Source organism: Leptosomus discolor, chromosome 5 (genome assembly GCF_034619465.1).
Source record: "Leptosomus discolor isolate bLepDis1 chromosome 5, bLepDis1.hap2, whole genome shotgun sequence".
In the NCBI taxonomy this organism is placed as follows: domain Eukaryota; kingdom Metazoa; phylum Chordata; class Aves; order Leptosomiformes; family Leptosomidae; genus Leptosomus; species Leptosomus discolor.
The window spans coordinates 11,049,869-11,071,094 of NC_141395.1; the positions used below are offsets into that span (position 1 = coordinate 11,049,869).

Sequence of the window (21,226 nt, forward strand, 5' to 3'; positions counted from 1 at the left end):
TTGCCTGAAATACGTTCTCCTTTACATTTTTGCTTCTATGTAGATTCACATATAGGGAATTTTTAGAATTTTTATATCCAGTTGTTCACAGTATTATAGGTGTATGATAAAAGAGCTGGAGAGGGAAAGTGGAGGAGGGAGTTTGGGTAAGATGAAATGTGGAGCAGAACTGCAACCTTGCTAACCAGGGCCATGTCTGATTCTGCCCTCCTCTTCCTCATGTGCGGGTTGATTAAAGCCAGGACAGGGATCCTCTGTCCCTGATTTTAAGAAATAACGCAGCCACGGTCAATTAAGTTTTGGTTGTCCAAAAGCCATGCCTGGCCTGAAAGGTTACACGCCAGCAAACCAGCCCCTCCTGGTTAGCTCTACTGTCATGCTGAGAAGGAAAAAAAAAAACTACTTAGCTGTTGCCCGTGTGCAGTAACGGGAGGAAAAATGGGAGGAAGCATGTATTTCCTCTCACGGCCAGGACGGGCTGTGGCTTTGCTTGGTGAGGGAACTGCTGCATCGGGCCCTGTTGTATGGGTCTCTGACAACGCTCAGCGAGATCCCAGCCAAGGGCTCTCGTGTTCCTGCTCGGAACAACCTGCATACAACACTGCTTGGATCCCTCAGTCCTCCCTTTTTTTTTTTTTTTTTTTTTTGAGAATGCTTGTAGCCATGCGTTTAAAATTATTTTAAAGCTTTGCTATTGCTTTAAGCGCGGTAGTAGCAAAGACAGGCCTAGCGCGGGCACTGGTGCCCGCACTAAAGATGGCGGCGGCGCTGACCCGGAAGGGGCGGCCGGGCCGGGCCGCGGGGTGAGGGAGCGGGAGGGCGGGTTTCCCCAGCCCGCCGCGGCCGTGCGGGGAGCCGAGCCCAGCCGAGCGGGACGCGGGACTGCCGGCAGCCGCGGCCATCGCAGCCTGCATGGGGCAAACGCGGCCGGGCCCCGGCGCGGCCTGAGCGGGGCCGGCGGGGCGCTGGGGCGGGCTCCCTCCCCGGCAGGCGGCCCGCCCGGGGCCGGGGGCGCCCCTGAGGGGGCAGGGAGCCGCGGCGCCATGCAGTGCGCGGACCCCGCGGCGGCCATGAGGGGGCCGGAGGGCGAGGGCAAACCGGAGCAGCCGCCGGCGGCGGGACAGAGCGGCAGCAAGAGCGGCGGCGGCGGCGGCGGCCGCGGCGCCAAGGGCTGGCAGTACAGGTGGGCGCGGCGGGCCGGGTCGGGGGCGGCGGGGTGAGGTGAGGGGCTGCGGACCCGGGAGCCGGCGGTGCTGCGGAGCCCGGCGTGGGGCGCTGGAAACGCCCGTTCCCCCCTTGGCGGGGCTGCCCGCTCCACGTCTGCCCCTGAGCGTGGGTGGTGGGCGCGGCTGCCCCGGCTTTAGGCACCCTCGGCAGGCAGACCCGCCGCGGAGTGGGACACGGGCACCCCCTCCGGGCCCGGGCCGGACCCGGCCGATTGCTCTCCGTCCAGTTTAGTGCCCGTTCGGGGCGGCACACCGGCCGGTTGTCAGCCGGCTCCGGTGTTCGGGTGCCTCTGTACTGACACAAAGCCCCACGCCCGGGCTGCAGATGCTGCCGGAGGCTGTGCCTTTGCTCCCTCTTTTCGCTTCTTATTTTTTCGCTCGCAGAATGTGGAGACCGGTTTGAAGTTGCTGAAGGCGCTCCGCCGCTTTCCAGCCTTTCCAGAAAGAGAAACTTTGTGCCGAATTTTACTCGGCGTGTCTTCTTTAAGAGCTTAATGGCAGTCTTTTTATTGATGCTTTCTGTTTGTCGCTGGTATCGAAACTTGGAGTATGCACAGAGTTTCAGTCTTATCTGACTTATTTTAAGAATGTCTGTGCTTAACATTGATTGGGGTAATTACTCAGGTCCAGCAAATACAGCAGAAGAGAGCGGAGAAAGTGGGAGAAGCCGAGCATGCGACATTAGTTTGAAATGGATTCAGACTAAAATGCTTCCTTTGAATGACGTGCCTGTGCGTTTGAGGGATTTGGGGGATTTCATGTACTTTTTTGTGATGTGCTTTCTGGTTGAAAGGGTTTCCCCTCAGACACTGATAGCGGGCTCTCCAAGGCATCTCTTGAGGGGTTTCTGAATCTCTGCTTTTAGGTCTCATCCTTGACTGGAGTTCTGCCATGTTGCTGTTGAAAATATTGCTGTTATGTGAAGTTTGCACACTTCTCCTTCAAATAGAGACTCTCCGAAGCTGTCATCTGCCAGCCCAGATGGACTGGCTTTCTGTTCCCTGTGTGTGGAGACGGCAAAACCAGAGCGTGGTACATCTGTGTGCGCTGCGCGGGATGGAGGGCCATCAGATGGCTTAGACAAACGAGCACTCAGGCCCAGGCTGGCAGGCACCGAGTCCCTGATGATTAGGGAGCTCCCAGTTAGGGAGCGAACGGCTCGGTCATCACTGAGAATCTGGGTCATGAGTAATTTCCTTTTCTGGTGACTAGTGCCAGAAACAAAAGTGGTGACTTCGCGCTGATATTTCTGGCTGTTAAATAGGGAAAGCTTCTTGTCAGATTCAGGTGTTGGTTGTCCTATCCACTGTCTCCAGTCACTTGTACTTTTTTTTTAATTTTAAACTCTGGATTCAATTATGACTCTGAACTTTCTAATTAAAATACCTATTACTGGGAACAAGCACTTACTGTCTATGTGTTTCACATGTGAAACACAGGAGTTAGTTTATGCAATCAAAATGGAAGTATTTTATGTTTTCATGTGGAAGTGAAGGCAGGGGAAGGGATGAGGTACCTGATTTGCCTGAACCCCTGTTTGCTACAGCATGTTTGAGATGGTGGTCACGGGTCAGTGCTATGCAGTGAAATTCCACTTTTTAAAATTATCCACCTAAGTGTTTTGTTCCTTCTTTCAGTGCTGTGGCTTGTAAGGCAACAGTTGAACTGACTCTGAGCAATAGCCAGTTTGGTGGCTTGACAGCTGTAAGTGAAACTGTCCATGCTATTCATTGCAGCTATCAATATCTGGTTTAATTTGCTCTAATACTTGAGTGCAGGGTTTTTTTTTTTTTCCTTTCTAGATCATTTGGACAAGTTTAATGTACTAATTGTATTATTGTGGACACTTCAAGTACCTCACTATTAATCTCTGCTCTGTTGGGAATCAATTATTTACTCCCGTGTTTGTCTCTATATCTAATTACCCACAAAATATCACCTTTCCCCCCTGCCTCCCTAGGAAGTTCTCCTGGATGGGATACTATAGCTTAGTTTTCACTTTGTGGATTACCTCTATTCTGAAATGTATCTGACAAAATAATAATAAATTGATGTCTAAAATATGGGGTTTAGAAACAGATTTGCTGGGAGCTTCTAGTTGACGTTTGATCTTTAACTTTTATAGCACAGAGTGTGAGCAATGTGTGGTCACACAGCTTGGCAGAAGTAGGGTCCTGAAGTACTTATTCAGCATAGACTGTGCCTGCTGCAGAAGTATAGCTCTGTATTTGGTGAAGCATCTCGTCAAAACAGCTGTAGCATAGTTGTCAGACAAATGGGACAACAGGTACTTGATATGTTAGTGCTCCAAATGGGAAATGGTGGGTATGGGAAAAAATGCATCTCCAGCACTGGTGGAACCTGAAATAATGAAAACCGAGTCTCTCAGAGATGGAAAGTTACACATCCTTGGGGTAAAGTGCATGTCTGGACAATAAAAAATGAACCAGAAAGTCTCACTTTATATTTTTGTAAGGGAATTGTAGGGAGATTTTAAAATAGCTGTGATAGTTAGATGAAACATTTATCATAGTGAAGAAGAGACAACCAGAGGCTTCCAGGCACTTCAGATGATGCAGAGATACAGCTGAATCTCTTTGCAGACTTCCTGCTTGTAGCCTGTGTACAGTGAGTTTGGGCAGCCAGTACGGCAGTGCCTCCTTTGAAGTTTGTAACGGCTCAGTTTCTTTAGAGGACAGGAAGGTACCTTTTTTTTTTTTTTGACTTAATAGAAGTTGAGAGTTCTTGAGAAACTGCTCACCTAGACATCTGACAGGAAATGATCTTGTTTACTTATGAATATATCATCAAGGTTAGAGTGCGTCTGAGTGCAACCAGCTCCCAGCTGCATTTTCCTGACTGGGGCTGGGAAGAGGGCTAATGTTAGTTGCAATTAAGTAGCTAAAGAGAGCCTGGGAGGCTGTGCTGCCCGCTAAACTCTTCATCCCTGTTTTCATTTAGAGAAACGGTTACCATGAGGTGAGCCGTCTGAATAACTTCAAATTATTAAAAGTTACTTGAAAAGTAATTTAAGATTGTAACGTTTCCTAAACAGCTTCTTTATTTTCAGCAGTGATGAAGTGTAGCATTGTCCATATAAATAATTACTTGCCTTCAACAATTCTGCTTTTACTCTTGACCGTCTTCATTATTTTTTGCCTTGTTCTAGTTAAATGAACAGAGTAATTTCAAAGCAGCGAGAGAAAGGAGACAGCTTGGGTAGGTGCTTCCACAACAAGTGAATCATAGTCATTCAAATAACAAAAAATGTCACAACCAGAAAGCAGAATCTATAAACTAAATAGAGAGCTGATCACAATGTGTGCCAGAGAAGTAAACCAAGTCATTTCAACCTAGCTGGAGGGGCTTTCAGATAATTTTGAGAGAAATGAATTGCAATAGCTGGTTATCATTTATCTACAAAACTTAAAAGTTCAAAGCACTGTGGTCGACTAGAGAAACAAGACTGTCTCTCCCAGTTGGAGATGTGCTAATGTGCCACCCTCTTAGGTTTTTCTTAGTGTTTCTGCTCTTGAATGCATGAATTCAACTGCTATTAAAAGGATTCCCAGCATTTTCTTCCCTTGCCAGTAGAAATTCATGCAACATGTTCATGAATTTCTCCAGTGATTGCTGATTTTTAAGCTTACAAGTTATATTTCAAAACCTATTTCGTTTTCAGTTCTGCATGTATTTTTGTAGATAACTGCCTTTGTTCCTTGTTTCTGAAACGGTTTTAGCATCTGCTCACTATGGATTTAGCAATATGTATTTATAAAATGCGACACATTATGTGTCTTTCGCTCCTTTTTTTTTTTTTTTTTAAGGAAGCAGGTTAACTTTGGTCAGCTGTTCCTGAAAGTTTACTTAAGTGCTGCAGTTGTGAATTAGTACAGAAAAACTTTTGGATGAAAGTATTGTCTGAGAAAAGGAATCAATTTGCTAGTCTAATACTACTTCTTTTTTTTTTTTTTTTTTTTCCCCCCCTCCCCCCCCCCCCCCCAGGGGTGACAGTGGCAGGTAAGAAGGTTCCTCTTCTGCTTGTCATTAGATTCTCAACTTAAGGCAGATTTTCTTGCAGAATTACTCCATGGGGCTTTGGTCTGGAGTAAGAGAGGCTGAGAGTAAGCAAACAGAAACGCAGCCAAATAGCAGAGACAGGGTTTTGGCAAAAAAGAGTAACATTGTAATATTTTTGTGTCAAGTGCAAAAGGATAACACACTTAAAGCAAGTGAAATGGTTGCCAGTCTTCTTTTAAGGGCTTTGCTTATTTTGCAGTTGACACTGTGCAAGCACTCTTCATAATCACTGAAAAAAGGGAGTAAACGATTACTGACCTTAATCCAGTCTCCTGTGTTTGAGCAGGTCAGCATGGGATAATGTAACAGAAGTGGCAGCTGAAACAGATGAACATATTTTAATTCTGCACTTCGAGATGGTCATGAACCCTTCTTCATAAGGTGATCCCATAGGAAATGTGTTTTAAAGGAAACACTTATTTCTGAGTTTGAGCCCAGTTAACTTGCAGGGTGACTGATGATCCTTTGCACTTCACACACGTGGAAGCAGAACGTGTGAGACTGAGCTAGACAGTGGAAGTGTTTATGATGTTTATTCATGCTATCTTGCGAAAATGATCTAATTAGTAGTGATAAAGGGAAGTGTCTTGAAATTGATATGATCTTCTTGAGTGAATGTTGATAAGAATTGTTTTTATTGATGTCTTAGTTGCAAGAAAACATATAGAATTTTTCTAGTTTCTATGCATTTCTAGTCATGTTCCAAGAATGTTTGATTTTAGGAGGATAAATTTCATCTGTTTTGGCCTTTAAAGCTGAAACCAGCTTGGTAGAAACAGATAATAGGAGATAATGGCAGCACAGTGTTCAACGATGCTTCATGTTGCAAACTTCTCCCTTGCTGGTCCTCCATTCTTGTCCCTAAACATTTCTTACTGTAATATTACTGTAAGCATTGAATTCTTGCCTAGGCTGCAGCAGAGTGTGTTAGCTGACCTAATTAACTCTGGACTCCTGAGAGCAGGCCAGAATTTAAGTTAAAGTCCCTATCGCTAGGGAAGTAGAAGAAAAGAAACCTCTTAAACCTTCTTGTAAATGTTAGTGTCATCCTAGGACGGTTCTCTCTAATGCTGGTACTCCTAGTACATCATTTTTATTACCCATCTCCCTTGTTCTGGGTTTTCTTTCTACTCTGCTTAAAACAAAATTCTTTGGGATCCTACATGTGATTTTGGTATATTTGCGGTAATCGATAACTGTAAACCCCTTCCTTGCTGTGCACAACCACAGAGGGAAAGAGGGGCTGCAGTTTTGTGGTGTCACCTGGGAGGTCTGGCAAGAGCTGCTCCTGCCCCAGCTTTCCCCTGCTCTTACAGCCCACCCACTGCCCGAAGAACCTGCTGGCAGTGTGATTTCGAGGCGCCGGCCACCAGTGGGGATGGGGTTTCTGCTACCCCTGCCGTTACACTTCTGCTGGCAGCTTTCGGGTTGGCTGGTGGCTCTGATGTCAAGCTTGCGTCAAGGTGAGCCCTGATCTTCCTTGCTTCTGTTTCTGGTGGTCTGTGGAGATACCTCATCGCTGCGTGAGCCTGGCTGCTCGCATTCTGCCTTGTTGCTGGCCTTTTGAGGTGTGACGGGCTGGGTGCTAAAAAGAAGAGTTTCTTGACTGATTGCTGTGAAATTCAGAATTTATTTCTGCGATTTTGAGTGTTGTATTCCTTTTTAGCATTAAAGATCAGATTAGGACGGCTGTCACATTTGTTTGATATGCTGTAGGGAACTGGCTGAAAAACCTGGTGCCTGAATTTCTTTATCCTCATTTGACTGCTTAAAGAGTATACCTTATTCATAACAGTAATTTAGAAATGCTGCACTTCACGTAATTTGCTCATTAGAATTGACAAGAAGCCTGTATTAAAAATGGTCATCTGGTTATATCCACCTCAGGATCCATCCTGTGTCATTAAAATGTTTACCAAGCTGATTTTACCAGCTGCTGAAGCCCCAAGCACTTCTCAAAAGGCAGGCGAGCCATTCATGCTCACACATGTATTTATGACCTGGGAGAATGGGGTTGGAGCAAATGGGTGCTCAGATGTGTTGTTAGAAGAGAAGTAAATGTCTGTGTGATGGGTAATGAGTGGATAGAGTTGGAGAAACAGGTTTGGGGAATTTAAACAGGAGCTTCGTGATGGCTGATGTGCTAGTAGGGAACCTGAACTCAATTCCTGAACCAGGCCAGCAAGGTCTGGGTTCCCTTCTCCAGCCCTGTGGCTCCTCAGTGAGTGGCTATCAGGAGCCCTGTCCCTCTCTTGCATCTCAGAGCATCCCCGTGTCAAACAGGCAGGCTGTAAAGTTCGCTGGGGCAGGGGTGACAAATGTGGGAGTTGGTTCTGGCATCACAGGGTATTTGTGTTAATAATGGGATATTTATTTAGAGTTCAAGCTAAACTGAAGAAGCACAAACTTCTTGAATAGCTTCTAAATAGCAAATAGTCTGTGCTTTTCATGGAATAGATTTCTGCAGGAGTTAATGGCCGTTACAAATGTCTATCCTTTACTAAGTGCCAAGGTTCTTTTTCAACGGCACCTTTTCTAATGTAATGATGTATCAGCAAGTTAATTAAACTTGCCTACAACATTAACATTCTGCTCTGCCACACGCATTCTCTCCCCAGAGAGAAGATGGAAAACAAACTCCATGTGGCTGACCTAATCACATTGCTTAATAGAGAAGCAGCTGCTGCTGTTAGGTTGTCTTCGACAGGTTCTTGTGCTGTGCTCCTCATACCATGAAAATTAAGGCATGTGTGCGAAGACCTCTGTTTACTTAGGGACGCTGCCTTGACATGCACTCTGATCACCTGCCAGCGCTGATGAATTCTGCTTGTAGGGGATCACTGCCTGCTGGTAATGCTGCTGGACAACTTTCTTTTTAGGCTGCTTGCAAAGCTTGGACCATTTCAGATTTTCCGTACTGTGTGTCTAACGCTGAAATGGGAGAGGAGAGCAGGCTGAGGTGGGGTAGCAAAATGCTGTTTCTTCGTGTGTGTTGAGCTGAGAATCTTGTATTTGACAGCCCGCTTTTTTCAAGGGAAGGCTTTTTGCTGCGGGTATGCTTTTTTGAGTTTTCCTTCCAGGTGTGAATTCTTGAGTTTTCGGTGAGGCTGGGAATCTTTAAAATCCTGATTAGCATTTAGGCATTGACAGATCAGTTTCCTGAAGAGCCCAGTTTGCCTTGGGAAGTTGGTTTCATTCGTTGCAGTGGAGATGTAACAGAAAGTGTGAGATCTGCTAGGCAGAACTGCAGGGTGCTATATTAAGGAGCTGGTTTCTGACCCTGGCTCCGACTGCCTCCTTGGTAATAGTTATATTGTTTTCCCCTGTAATCACTAACTGTGTGTTCCTCTTTTTCTCAGAGGCCTAGTTTAGAACAGTCGGCTCTGATTTTGCAAAACTTTCGCAGGGTCATAGCTGCAGCTGAAATCAGCAGAAGCTGGGATTTGAATGTATGAATAAAATAAAAATGGGGCCACAACTATCTCAAAATTGGAGAGGCTGAAAATTCATTGCGCCTCAGTTCCCTATATATAAAATACAATGATGAGGTCCTCATGCTTTTATTGTTCGGTACATCACTTCATAAATGTCGATGACAAGCTCAAGAAAAGAAAAACCATAAGGAAATTCTTTATTAGCACACGAGTGCCAAATGAATAATACCTGATGCTCATTGCACAATGAAAAGGAGCAGTTTTGAGTAATTCCTTGTCTGGGAATCACTGCCCACTTAAAGCACTGAACAAGAAAGTAGTTCTGCTCTTTTTATGTATTGTCATAATCATGGGTGGTTAACACATGTGTTTTCTTAATTAGAGTTTAAGCCTTCTGAGTACCTTATGCCTTGGTTTTAATGTAGGAATATTTTTGTTTAATTTCTCTGTATCCAAGAATTATAGAATAATTTGGGTTGGGAGGGACCTCTGGGAAATCTCTAGTCCATCCTTCTGCTCAAAGCAGGACCAGCTTCAAGGTTAGAAGAGGTTGTTCAGGGCCACTGGTTGAGTTTTGGATGTCTCCAAGGATGGAGATGCCACAGCCTCTCTGGGCTCCTGGCCTAGGGCGTACCCAGACTCATTGTGAAGAATTTTTCCTTGTGTCAGACAAGGAAACTTTTTTTGCTACAATTTGGGACCACTTACCCTCCTGCTGTGCATCTCTGTAAAGAGTCTGTCTCCATCTTCTCCATAAGTAGGGGAGAGAGCAGTGAGATCCCCATTAAGCCTTCCCTGCTTCTGAAGGGGGCTGAACAGACCCAGGTGCCTCAGCCTTTTCTTGTCTTGGCTGACATCCCTAGCTTGCACTGCTCCGTGGGTTAGCCTGTCCCAGGTGCAAGGCTTTGCATTGCTTTTGTCAAAGTTCAGGTGATCTAATTCAGCGTGTTCTTCTGGACAGCCAGGATCCCCCAGAAAGGCAGCCCGCCCTACTGCATCCTGACTGCTCCCTGGGGTCTGGCCTCACCTGAGAGGTTGCAGAGAGTACGTGCGGGTCCATCGGCCAGCTTGGAGGCATTTAGTGGTATTGACCCCTGAAACGCACAACTTGTGACGCTTTTCTAGTTAGACTTCAAACTGTTGGCCATTGCTTCTTGACTCTGGTGGTCCACACCGTTTTTGCCTGTATTGTACTCCAGGCCTATGGTCTTTCTAAATATTTAGACAGCATAGTCAATTATGTGTGTTCTTGCTTGCTTGGAAAGTGGTAATGATTTTTATCCTCTGTATTTAATCTGAAATGTCTCAAAAATGGTTCAAAAATAAATAAAAAGGCAAGAGGCTCCTCTAGAGTAGCTGGTCAGTGTATTTACCTTCCATTTAAAAGCCAGTGTTTTATTGCTGCAGAGTCCAGTATGGCAATGTGTAATTGTCAATATAATCTTTTTAAAGTCATAATCACAAATGCATCTTAAAACTGGAAGGGCAGGTCTTTGTATTTCTGGTATGATAAGAGCGACTAGACTACAAGCAGACCAAAATGCCTTGGGATGGAATGTATGGTAAGCTAATCCATGTTGGATGTGCTTAGAGGAACTAAATGATGCAGAGGTTTGCTCCACCAGTTTCTGTGAATAGGGCTTACCAGAGTCCGCTGCTTTCTGAGGTGTTGCAGGTAGCAGATAGTCCAAAATAGCAAAGCTACTCATCCATCAGTGCGTTTGCCTTGCTTGTGTTGTGCCAGTACTGTCTGCTGAGCAGAGTAGCTTCAATTTGACTGCTTGAGTTTTCTGAAACTAGACTTCAAAGGAAACTTTCGGGTTTTGGTGACAATAATATGTGAAACTGTGCATTATGGTGTGCTAATGCAAACTGGTAACTTAAATGATAGCAAAGTTGCAGGCAACAATTCTTCTCCAGAGGTATCAAGAGGAGGGTTCAGGTATTTTGAGGTGCCTGGTTTTTGTATGGTCCAGCTTTAAAATTTTGTTGGCTAGATCTGCAGTTATTTTTCCAGCGATAGCTTCAGTTTGCGTTGCAGAAAAATCTGCAGGGTTGGCTACTGACTCTCGGGTCCAGCTTCAGTTGTGTTACGCTGACGTAAATCCACAAATAAATTGTACGTGAGTGGAGTTCTTGCTGACTTGAGGTGTTGAGAAATTGCTTAGCTGAAACTTGCTGCAGTTTTTTTCCAGGCAGATGTATTTTGAGAGCTGAAGAGTTCTCTAAATGATAAAGTGATTAAATAAAAGTCAGCCTTACAGTGGTCCAGTGAGAGTAGTATTTTGCTACCTATTAATTAAATATTATGTCTTTCCTTTTTTTCTGTTACCACCCTGCAAAAGCGTTACAATACCGTTTCCTTTGTGTGTAATCGACCTGTGGCATTAATGCACAAAAGAGGAACATCAAATGCGAGTTTAGTTAGGATGGTTTAAAACACCTATGACCTTGATTTATCATCCCCCTTGAGAACTAGTATTGGTAGAAACTTCAGGTGCAAACTCAACTGCCATGTTGCTAGCAGGGGACTGGGGGAGCTGGGCGGTGGGAGAGCCCCTCGCCTCGGGATCGGAAGCCTGGGCTGAGTCATGCTGGGCTCACGGACAGCTGACAGCTCGTTTCGGCTCTGCTGCACCCTTCCTTTGTGGCAAGCCTGCTCTTCTCTTCCAATGCATGTCTGCGCTCTCAAGGGTTCACAGGAGCAGATGTGAAGAGAAGGTTTTACATCTGATGAGGATGCGTGTGTTGCTAGCGTGCTTGCGGCCAAGTGGTATTCTGAAGCATCCCCAGGGTCTACAGTCAATGTTATTGTCATATTGTTGGACCTTTCTTCCTTGCGCTTGTTGTTGGTTTCTGAACTTGTAATTGAATAGTCAAACACGTGAGCTGAAGAGCAGGAGCTTTGCTGCCCCTTTACAGTTTGCTGTGGGGCAATGCTGGTGCATTGCACAGCAAGGTTAGTTTTTTCTCTCTTCCAAAAGTGGTTTGTAAAAGCAGAGCTAATTTATTGATGTAGGCACTCTGTAAGCAGCATAGAGGCTTCTGCCTTACTTTGGCTGTACTGAGGAACCCGCTCTTGCACCAACGAGCCGTGAGACGGGAGTGTGCTTAATGTGGTGGTGGTTTCTTGGGAGCAAGTGACCTTTGCAGTTTGCAGAAGATATGTTCAAAGTTTCTGTTGCTGACGTAGGGTTGGTTTTTTTCCTTTCTCTTCTCCCCCACCCTTCCCTTCCATGTAACAAAAAGGGGAATCGGTGTGTGTAGATAAGCACTTTGCAGTGGTCAGTGAGGAAAAATCAAGCTGTTACCAGCAGCAAGACTGTAGGCAGAGATCACAGAATCACAGGATGTTAGGGGTTGGAAGGGACCTTGAAAGATCATCTAGCCCAACCCCCTTGCCAGAGCAGGACCACCCAGAGCAGGTTACACAGGACAGCATCCAGGCAGGTTTTGAATGTCTCCAGAGAAAGAGACTCCACAACCTCTCTGGGCAGCCTGTTCCAGTGCTCTGCCACCCTCACAATGCAGTGAAAATGGTTACTGTTTTTTCAAACTACGTAGTCAAAACCACTCATTGGCTTGCACTGTTATGATCCTGGTTTCTTTCGTCTTCTTTATGCTTTGCTGCCTTTTAACCTGAAGACAGTCTCTTTCACCAGGTTTTTGTGTGCTGCTGGGGACTCAGAGGAAAGGAGCCTTTTCCCTTGGGCAGAGCCTGAAGGCACTGTCATAACGGCAATGGTGGCAGCCATGGAGCCTGGGTCCCCATCAGGAGCCCTCCCCAACATCTGTATGGGCTCCAGCTGCTGGTCGTCCCCCCTGCTGGAAGCAAATTCACATATACTCAGCTGCTGCTGGAAGCCAGGCCTTACGCAAGTCCGTGGGGAAGCCTTTGGCTGCTGTCTTTGCTCTTGAAACAGCTGTTGGGTCTTCAGAGACCTGGCTGCTCAAAGCGTCCCACGCAGTGCTGGCTGGGTCCCACCAAAATCAAAATCATCAGCAGGGCAGTCCTGGAAGTTTTCTGTAATCACTTTCCAGATGGGTGTAATTTTGTGCCACTGCTGGTGGTGATTTGTTTGTGTGGGGCTTTTGGGGAGGTCTGCACGGTGAGGGCTATGAAAAAAGGGTGGGGAGGCCTTCTGAATTGGCATTTCTTCTTGAGAAAATGTTGGCCCAGCACTTGTCAGGTGTGACCCTGGGTGTCTTGGCTGAAGCTCCTGAAGGACGTCATTCTGGGACTGCTGTTGCTCAGCATCTGCCTTCAAGACTCGGGTGCTGCACGTAAACAGGATACAGGGGAATGTGGCCCTGCTATCACTATGTTATTCCTCTCTCAGGACAGGAGACCACCCTGCAAGGCACTGACAGCTGCTGCAACATAAGAGGCATACTAGAAAAGGACAAATAAAACTAGAAAAGGATAAATAAATAATCCTTTGTGAATGTTTTACTCCTGTTGTATTTTAGTAGCAGTTAGCTATGTAGAAATTTGGCTTGTTGGAAACATCTCTGATGCTGAGGAGGGATAGTTTTCTGGAAAGAGTATGAACTTGTAATTTTACATAGACTTCAGTAATTTGATTACAGGGACGGTTTCGTTCCCTCTCACAACACTGACAAACTAAAAAAGTGTGATAAATGGGCAGCCAAGTTAAGTGGTATTTAGCCTTTGGGGGAAAACCCCCCAATTTCAGGGGGTGGTAAATGTGCTGGGCTGGAGTTCAGATGTTGCACTACAGGTTCCTGCATAATTTTTTCCTGGATTGTGGTTTGTGCCGTGTCCTCACTTAAAGTAGTCCAGCAAAAGTTAAAATGAATTTTTTTTTTTTTTACATCTTTAAGGCTATGACAGGTCTGTTGCAACACTTCAACATTTTTTTTTGTCATTCTTTGACAGAAGGACACGTGAATTTCTACAGAAATATGGACTTTAGGGGTTGTTGACTCATCGTTGCTGAGCTGTTGCTGTTCCTTTGACAATCTGAGACTGCAGTGAGCATTTTGAATAGCAACAACAGCATCTTGGCTGTGAAAAGATACACGTACCCATAGGTACGTGTACATGCATGTAGGCAGCAGTGTGAATCCAAAGGTATTCTTAAAGTTGGGCAGGATCCCGGTGCAGCCAGGTCTCACTGTCAGTGTTGAGATAAGTTGCTCAGTGTTTTGTGTCAAATTCACTTTTGAAATCTGTTTTCTAGAAGTCAGAAACCCTGGTGTGGGGAGGTATGGAGTCTCTTAAGTACATGGGTGACTTTGAAACAGGTTTTACTGTTGTTTGATTAGAAACAATGCTGGTAAGGGCTTGAAGGAAGATCTTAGTCATCTTTTACAAACTGTGGTTATCTGTGAGCAGAGCCAGTGCCTGAACCTCAACCTCTTGTTCTCAAAGTCTACCATCTTAAAAGCTTTCTGTAGTGCTCTGAAGAGCTTTACTATTAATTCCATACTAGTGAAATATTACTGGGGATTTGTGGGGTTTTTTTAGTGTTAACTGCCTTACAACACTGCTTTAGCAACAACAAATATTTTAACTCTTGCTGTGGGGGCACTAGTCTTAAAATCATTGAAGAAATGCTCTAGTTATAATTCCATGGCCTTGTTGTTCATAAATAATACTGAGAATGTTTTCCTGTATTCGTAGGAAAATACTAGTGCTTACTCAGAAGGAGATTAGGAGGTTAACTGTAGTTCCATAACGGGTTTATGTACCCGTTAAAAGACCTACCTTTTGTGAATTGCAATTTGCAGACTGGATTTAAATTTCTTTTTTAGTGTATAAAATAATTTAAAAATAAGCCTTAGTTCAAGTGTTGAACTGGTCTACATAGTGTGGGAATTTGTGCTGGGAGAGTATCGTTAGTGCCTGTAAGGTCTGTGCTTTTACTCGTTTATTTGCATACTCGTTTGCCTCTAGGCCCTTATACTGTCAAGGGAAATGTTTTAAATATCAACTAAGCTTTTCATACTCTTCAGGCAGGCTAATCCGTTACTTGCATGGGTGCTCAAAGTTTGCCCAGCCTTTGTCAGGGTCTTTTGAGTTTTTGTGGTTCTGTTGCAGATGCATGAACACAATTAAGAAGTAAACCAATTTAATCAATGTTGTCCAAGAGGCGGCTCACTTAGTAGGGACCTCTGTTCATGCTCAATCTCTTTAGGCTTTGGGTCTTCCAACATTCTCTGGTCTCCCAAAAAAGCAAGCCACAGCTCAGTCTCTCATCCCTGGCAGTCGGCATGTTATATTCCTCCCCTGCTGCAGAAGTTACTCCGTAAGGAATCCCCCCTCGCCCCCGCCGCTGACTGCCGTGTGTCTTGGCATCTGCACCAGCCACCGCTGCTGCTTGTTGGGCTCTTCTATACTGAGGTTTGGCCGCTGGTGCTTAGCACATTTCTATGATCTTGTACATAGGAGACACCTGCTAAATGTACTTCTGGGCTTGTACGTTGAGTTACAGCTCTTTTGTGAGAGAGGTGGGCTTTGGGGACCCCCTGCGTGCAAAGGTAGGGATTCTGAAACGCAGCTGGTCAGTTTGTCTAACGCCATGTGCTTGTGCTCACATTCATTTGCTGCAACATGCTCCTTCCAGGTTAGCAGTGTCCACAGTGCTGGAGGTGACTGGCTTGCTTGACCTCAGTCACCTTCTCAGACTTCTCCGGAGGGCTATTTCCAAAATTTTTCTGTTAAATCATCAACTTTTGGGACTGCTGAGGCTAGAGATGGGAATTATTGAAGAGGAGTCATTTGGAGAAGTTTGGGTCTAGTCAAAGTGAAAATCCAAGGGAAGAGGATGTAGATGAAGGCAAAATGTAGTCAAGTGCACATTCGGTGTGGAAGTACATCACCGAAAGGGCTGCACGCCCTTCTACAGTGACTTTTTCCTTTTTCTAAAGACTGATAAAATCTGTATCTCATCTATCGCACTTGAAAAAATTTGTCAAGTGATTGTAATTGAAGATTGTTTAATTTACCCGTGTCAGATAAATGGGCTTCCGTAGGCAATAGATACTGTCCTGCTCTATTCATTGCAGTCTGAACTTACTTTTCTGATTTTTCTTGGGTTCTGTTAAACGTACCTGTAACTTAGGCACGTTAGTTACTTGGGGAGTGCAGCGGCTCTAGCCCAAGTGTGCAGGGCTCTGTACTATGTCTAACTGAAAAGCAAGGGTGAAGCTTGCATTCACTAAAACTGAGTAACTATTAGCTGTGACTAGGGACAATCTTCAGATGATTAAAACCCAAGCTCATACATTTTTATGACTCTGCAATCTCATAACTTTCAGCTAAATTAACACAGCGAGCAAGTCTAAACAGTACTTCCCTTGTATGCCAATAATAACCAGTGAGAGGCGTCTGCAGGGGCTGCGTTTGGTTAGGTCTCCTTCGGCATTTTTGTACATTTAAAATATATGATAGCCTGAATACCCTCTGCTCTCCTTTCTATCTGTAGTACCGCTTAATGAGGTATTAGAAATTAAATTCCTAGATAGTATTGCTGGCTGCTCTCCATAGCAGGATATCACTGCAATACTGATTGCTGCAGTAAGAGCTACAACACATATTTTTGGTTTTAAATAGAACATTAAAAATCAGCAACTTGGTTTTTCTTCAAAATGGACATTCTTGCATTTCTTCTTCAAATAGTACTACTGAATGGCAATGATATGACATTGATTCACATGGCAGTGATTTACTCTGAGGTTATCTTCATCGGTGTCAAGCTAAATAGCTTCCTTAAGGATGAAACTTAGTGTAACATTATATTTATTGAATTGTCAGGCATCTAATTAATCTGGTGATGCTGATGCTGTCTGTAAATGAGGGGTAGACAGCAGCTTCAGCTGTTATTTGAAACTTACCCCAATAATTAGTCCAACTATGTTTGCAGTCAAAACCCACTAATGGAGGTGATCCCTTGGCTCTAGCAGTCCTGTTTTCCCCCACTTTTGCACTTTTGCTGATATGGGGCTGCTTTGACCTCATAACAATGAAGGCAGTCTGCTGCTCCAATAGACTGAATAATTTTCACTTAATCTTCAACATACTACAAGCTACAGAAATTTTAGTTTAAAATCTAAATAAGATGGCTTAAATACAAGTTTATTTTAAAGACAAAGTAGTGTCTGATATTTGGGTCCTTGTTTCAATTCTTCATTGTACTAATAGGAACTTTTTTCTTCTCATGCTGGACCTGAATTGTCTCTCAAGAGTATGTTCTTCGGTGTAGGATTATGCCCTACTGTAAGGGGTGAGGGCATTGAGATGTCATTTCTAGAACTATGGGAATGTACAGTAAAAAGCAGGTCTTTAAGCTGTGGTTTTAAGATGATTGGTTTGTAGCCATAAGGCTTGTAAGCGTTATTTAGGACAATTGATTTTCAGAAGTGGTAATGTATTTTGCCTGTAGTGATATTAAGCCTCTGTGCTGAATGCCCTCCATGGGTTCTCGGTGGTGGTGGTGGATGTTGCAAGTTGAGGTTTTAAAAGAGAAACTACCTGATTTTCCTGCCAGACCAGCGGAGGAGATGTTTCGGCTCCTGTTTTACATTTCACAATATCTTGATGTGACCTGCACCTGCATGTGGTGTTCTGTAGAACATCTGTAGCATGACTGTTTGTGTAGTCAGGAAGACTTCTGGGCATTAAAGGCAAATAAAACCACACTGGTGTAGGAGTACCTAGGGACCACTTTCAGTTGGTGACCATGATCAAGAGTCTGTTAATAAGCTAGTGAAAGTTAATTTTGTTCAGGAGTCCAAAAATACAAAGCTTGCTTAGAAGAGGGAGCAGGAAACAGAAGAAGCATGGATATTAAGTCTTTAATTACCTGAAACTAGCACAAATGTGTCCAGAAGTGCCTGCTAAATAAAACTCGAGTATTGGTGAAACTAATTATGTCTTGAAATTATTTGGAGTTCAGCAAGTCTGGTTAAACTGGGTTAAATGAAATTGGTTTTAGAAACGAGGCTGGAAAATCCATTAAGTGTTGGTAGCTTTATGAAAATGGTAGTGCCATTCTGAAAATGAAAGTGAAAATTTGTTTTCTGAGAACAGATAATGATGATCAAAAGCTAGGAAGATCTAAAATTTGTTTGGTATTGTCCAATTGCTTTTCTCTCTCTTTTTAATAGTGATCACATGGAAAATATTTGTGGCTACTTAATGAAATACACCAATCTCGTCACTGGTTGGCAATATCGGTAAGTCTTTTATGGTGCTTTTAAGTAATGTTGGTCTTTGCAACATCTAAATGACCATGTTTTTAATAGTACTTGGATTTCCCTTTTTCTATGAGGCAGACTTTGTGGAAGCACCTTATGCTTCTCTCAATATAGATTAAATTAACATATAGATGAATATTTGTATTGAGGCATGAATAAAAAAAATGCATAGGATGTATGAAGCAGTTAACTCATTTGGTGGCTTATAATTATGCTTGTATGTGTAAAAAGCATGTACAGCATTATTTTTTTTCTCCTTTTCCATTCAAAATATTACCTGTTTTTTTCTGCTGAGTCTTCAGCTTTATGCCAAATAATACCATAATTTAAAAAAAAAAAGACTTCTTTATTGAGAATTCTGACTCGAGCAAGCTTTTCCCTTTAGTTCCCCAGGATGTGTGTCTCCCCTGGAATAACTTGCGTTTCTTTAACAGGTGAAACTCTCTGGTCAGGCTTTCTGCTTGACACTGTTCCTACAGCAGCACAGTGCAACCAAGTTAATATTGGAGAGACAAGTCCTTACCGTACCACACTGTGTCAATACGCTTATCGTTAAACTCTCAATTGAATAGTTGAAGCATAGTGTCCACATTAATTTTTTTTTAAACCTGGAATTGTTTCAGTTTGGTAGTTTTGTGTCTCAACTCTTTTGTATCTGGTGCTGTTTTACCCTTAATTTGTGTAGTTTAAGGATGTATTAAGCCTTAGAGATTCAGGATACTCTTTTGATTCCCAAAATCTTGCAATAACACTCTTCTGTGGGCACACTGTTCTGTTGTGCAGTCCCTGGTCTCTGAGAAAAAAATTGCAAAGAACTTAATTTTTGTGCAGTTTTGTTGGGGACATAATTCATATATTTAGGGTTGTACTGACTCAAGTCTCTAAGTCCCAACTCCATCTGTGCCAACTTGTAATGAAAGTCTCAACTTCTCACAGTACGCACCCCCAAAAAGAAAAGGGAAAAGAATGAACTGATATTTATTTATTTTATTTATTGCAGATTTTTTGTTTTAAACAATGATGCTGGCCTGCTGGAGTACTTTGTGAATGAGCAGTCTAGACATCTAAAGCCCAGGGGTACCCTGCAGCTAGCTGGTGCTGTAATTTCACCTAGTGACGAAGACTCTCATACCTTCACAGTCAATGCTGCCAGCGGGGAGCAGTACAAACTAAGAGGTAGGACCTGGATTCTTGGGTGGGGGATTCTTCCACTAGAGGACACTCCTGGCTCCCACCTGTGGCTGCTCTGCTGGCCTTGGCTGCACTGCCAAAGTGAGAGGACTTGTTTGTCAGGCTGCTGCAGTGAGAATTATATGGGAAACTTTCATCCCACTCTTCAGTTAGAAACCATCCTTCTTTGTGAATAGTTCCATACTTTTTTGGGTTTGATGACTTTCAGAAGACCATGAACTTCAGATGTGTAGCATGGGGTTTAATATTCATGTATAGTGTCCTTAAATTGTTTTCTAAACCATTTAGGTTTTCTAAATCGTTCTAGGTAACAGTACTGTGTTGATGCTTGCAGACAACTACATTATTCCTAATGTTCAGTTTGTTAGCCGCCTTGTGGTGGTTATAGAAGCCCATTCTCTGATTCTGTAGGCTATGGAAATCTGGGCTAGTATCTTTTAGTATTTCTTCCCTTGAAGACTTGTTGTCATTTGCTAATTCAGCGTACCTTACTCTTATTCCAAGAAAATGTGTCATGTTGTTAGGTTAAAATAGGAGTTATTGTTTGTTGAAGTTACTTTTGTTATAAAATTAAGAAAGAAAGAAAAATTACATGTGATTTATATTGAACTTGATTTAATGCTATAGTTAGTTAGAGGTCAGCTGAACAAGTTTTAGGTTTAAAAAAGAAAATTTGCACTGTTTGTCTTGTGACTGTTTTAAAGAATTAAGCAGTCTTTTTTGCCCGTACTTTGAAATGTCTTCACTTACATAATCCTTTTGTTTTGCTTTTATTAGCTACTGATGCTAAAGAACGGCAGCACTGGGTTAGCAGGCTACAGATATGCACACAGCATCACACGGAAGCTATTGGGAAGGTATGGTATGACTATTTTTGTGGGCAAAAATAGTTTAGGCTGGTGGTAGGAGTAGTTGCATATACAACTATCCTGTTATCTAAGACAAATGCTACAAAAGGGTGTGTGGTTGGGCTCGAAACTTATGTCAAGAAACATTTTTCTGAGTAATAGTTGACTTGTAATAGAAATATGCTTTAGGAATGGAACAAAATGAAGGTCGTTTGCCTTTGAAGAGCTGAATGGACCTCCCTGAGCAGGTACTGGTGAGCTGGTGTTTGAAAAGGAGGTAGAGCTGAAAGATCAGAGTGTTAGCCCAGTATTTTCCAGCGGTTTCACTTTTTTTTTTTTTAATGGATGAGGAAACAAATCTTCAGTGTTATTGAAGCCCTTCATTTTGGGAGCTTTACCTTTTTTTTTACCTTTGCCTTTTTTTTAACAAAAAAAACCCCCATTCAACAGCCCACAGATACGTTTAGGATGAATTCTTATGTTTGAGAAGCAAGTCCTCAACACTGTATCTGAGGGTTGTTGCTTCCATTTGCTAACCATGTGGTGGTTGCGAATATAGTGTATTTCATAGAACCTCCTCCTTACCGTAACGCTTATTCTGATACCTGAATAAAACCTTGCTTATGAGATCAATGTCTTGTAGTTGGCTTTGTTGTAAGAGAGTTCAATGAACTGTTTTAAATAAAATCCAGTTCTCTTAAATGTGAGCTCTATCCTTGCAGGATCTATTAGGAGTCAGTTTCTAGTATTGTTGGAGATCAAGGACTGATTTTCAAGTTAGAGAAGTGATACATATTGAACAATCTCATTTCACAGATTGTTCATAATTAGACTATAAACCAGGGCAACTGTCAGCAGATAGTGCAACATATTTATTTAGCAGTTGCTACTAATACGTTATTAGGGTTTTGTTATCTGTCCTTGCTCTATGAAATGATTAAGAATTAAACTATTCTGCTGTGTCTTTTGAATTAGAGTATTTGCTGGTTATTAGGAATTAATTGTGAATGTTTCTCAATATGCTTATTTATTCACTAGAACAACCCTCCTCTGAAATCTCGCAGCTTCTCTCTTGCATCCCAAGGAAGTGCCAACTCTCCTGGTGTGCAAAGAAGACCCAGTCAAAATGCAGTTTCCTTTTTCAATGTTGGACATCACAGATTGCCAACTGGAAAAAGAGTTCCTATTATGCAGCCAGATCACCTTGTAGATGTTAGAGAGGTTT

At 43.3% G+C, this 21,226-nt stretch overlaps 1 protein-coding gene across 1 annotated transcript in view; it reads left to right on the forward strand.

The window, feature by feature from the left end:
* Positions 1-1,043: 1,043 nt before the first annotated feature.
* OSBPL11 (oxysterol binding protein like 11) overlaps positions 1,044-21,226 on the forward strand; it is a 42,812-nt gene continuing 22,629 nt past the window's right edge. Inside the window, exons 1-5 of the mRNA XM_086464995.1 lie at positions 1,044-1,183; positions 17,873-17,941; positions 18,963-19,138; positions 19,931-20,010; positions 21,040-21,222. Coding sequence (XP_086321121.1) covers positions 1,044-1,183; positions 17,873-17,941; positions 18,963-19,138; positions 19,931-20,010; positions 21,040-21,222 — 648 coding nt within the window. The remainder of the gene's footprint in view (positions 1,184-17,872; positions 17,942-18,962; positions 19,139-19,930; positions 20,011-21,039; positions 21,223-21,226) is intronic.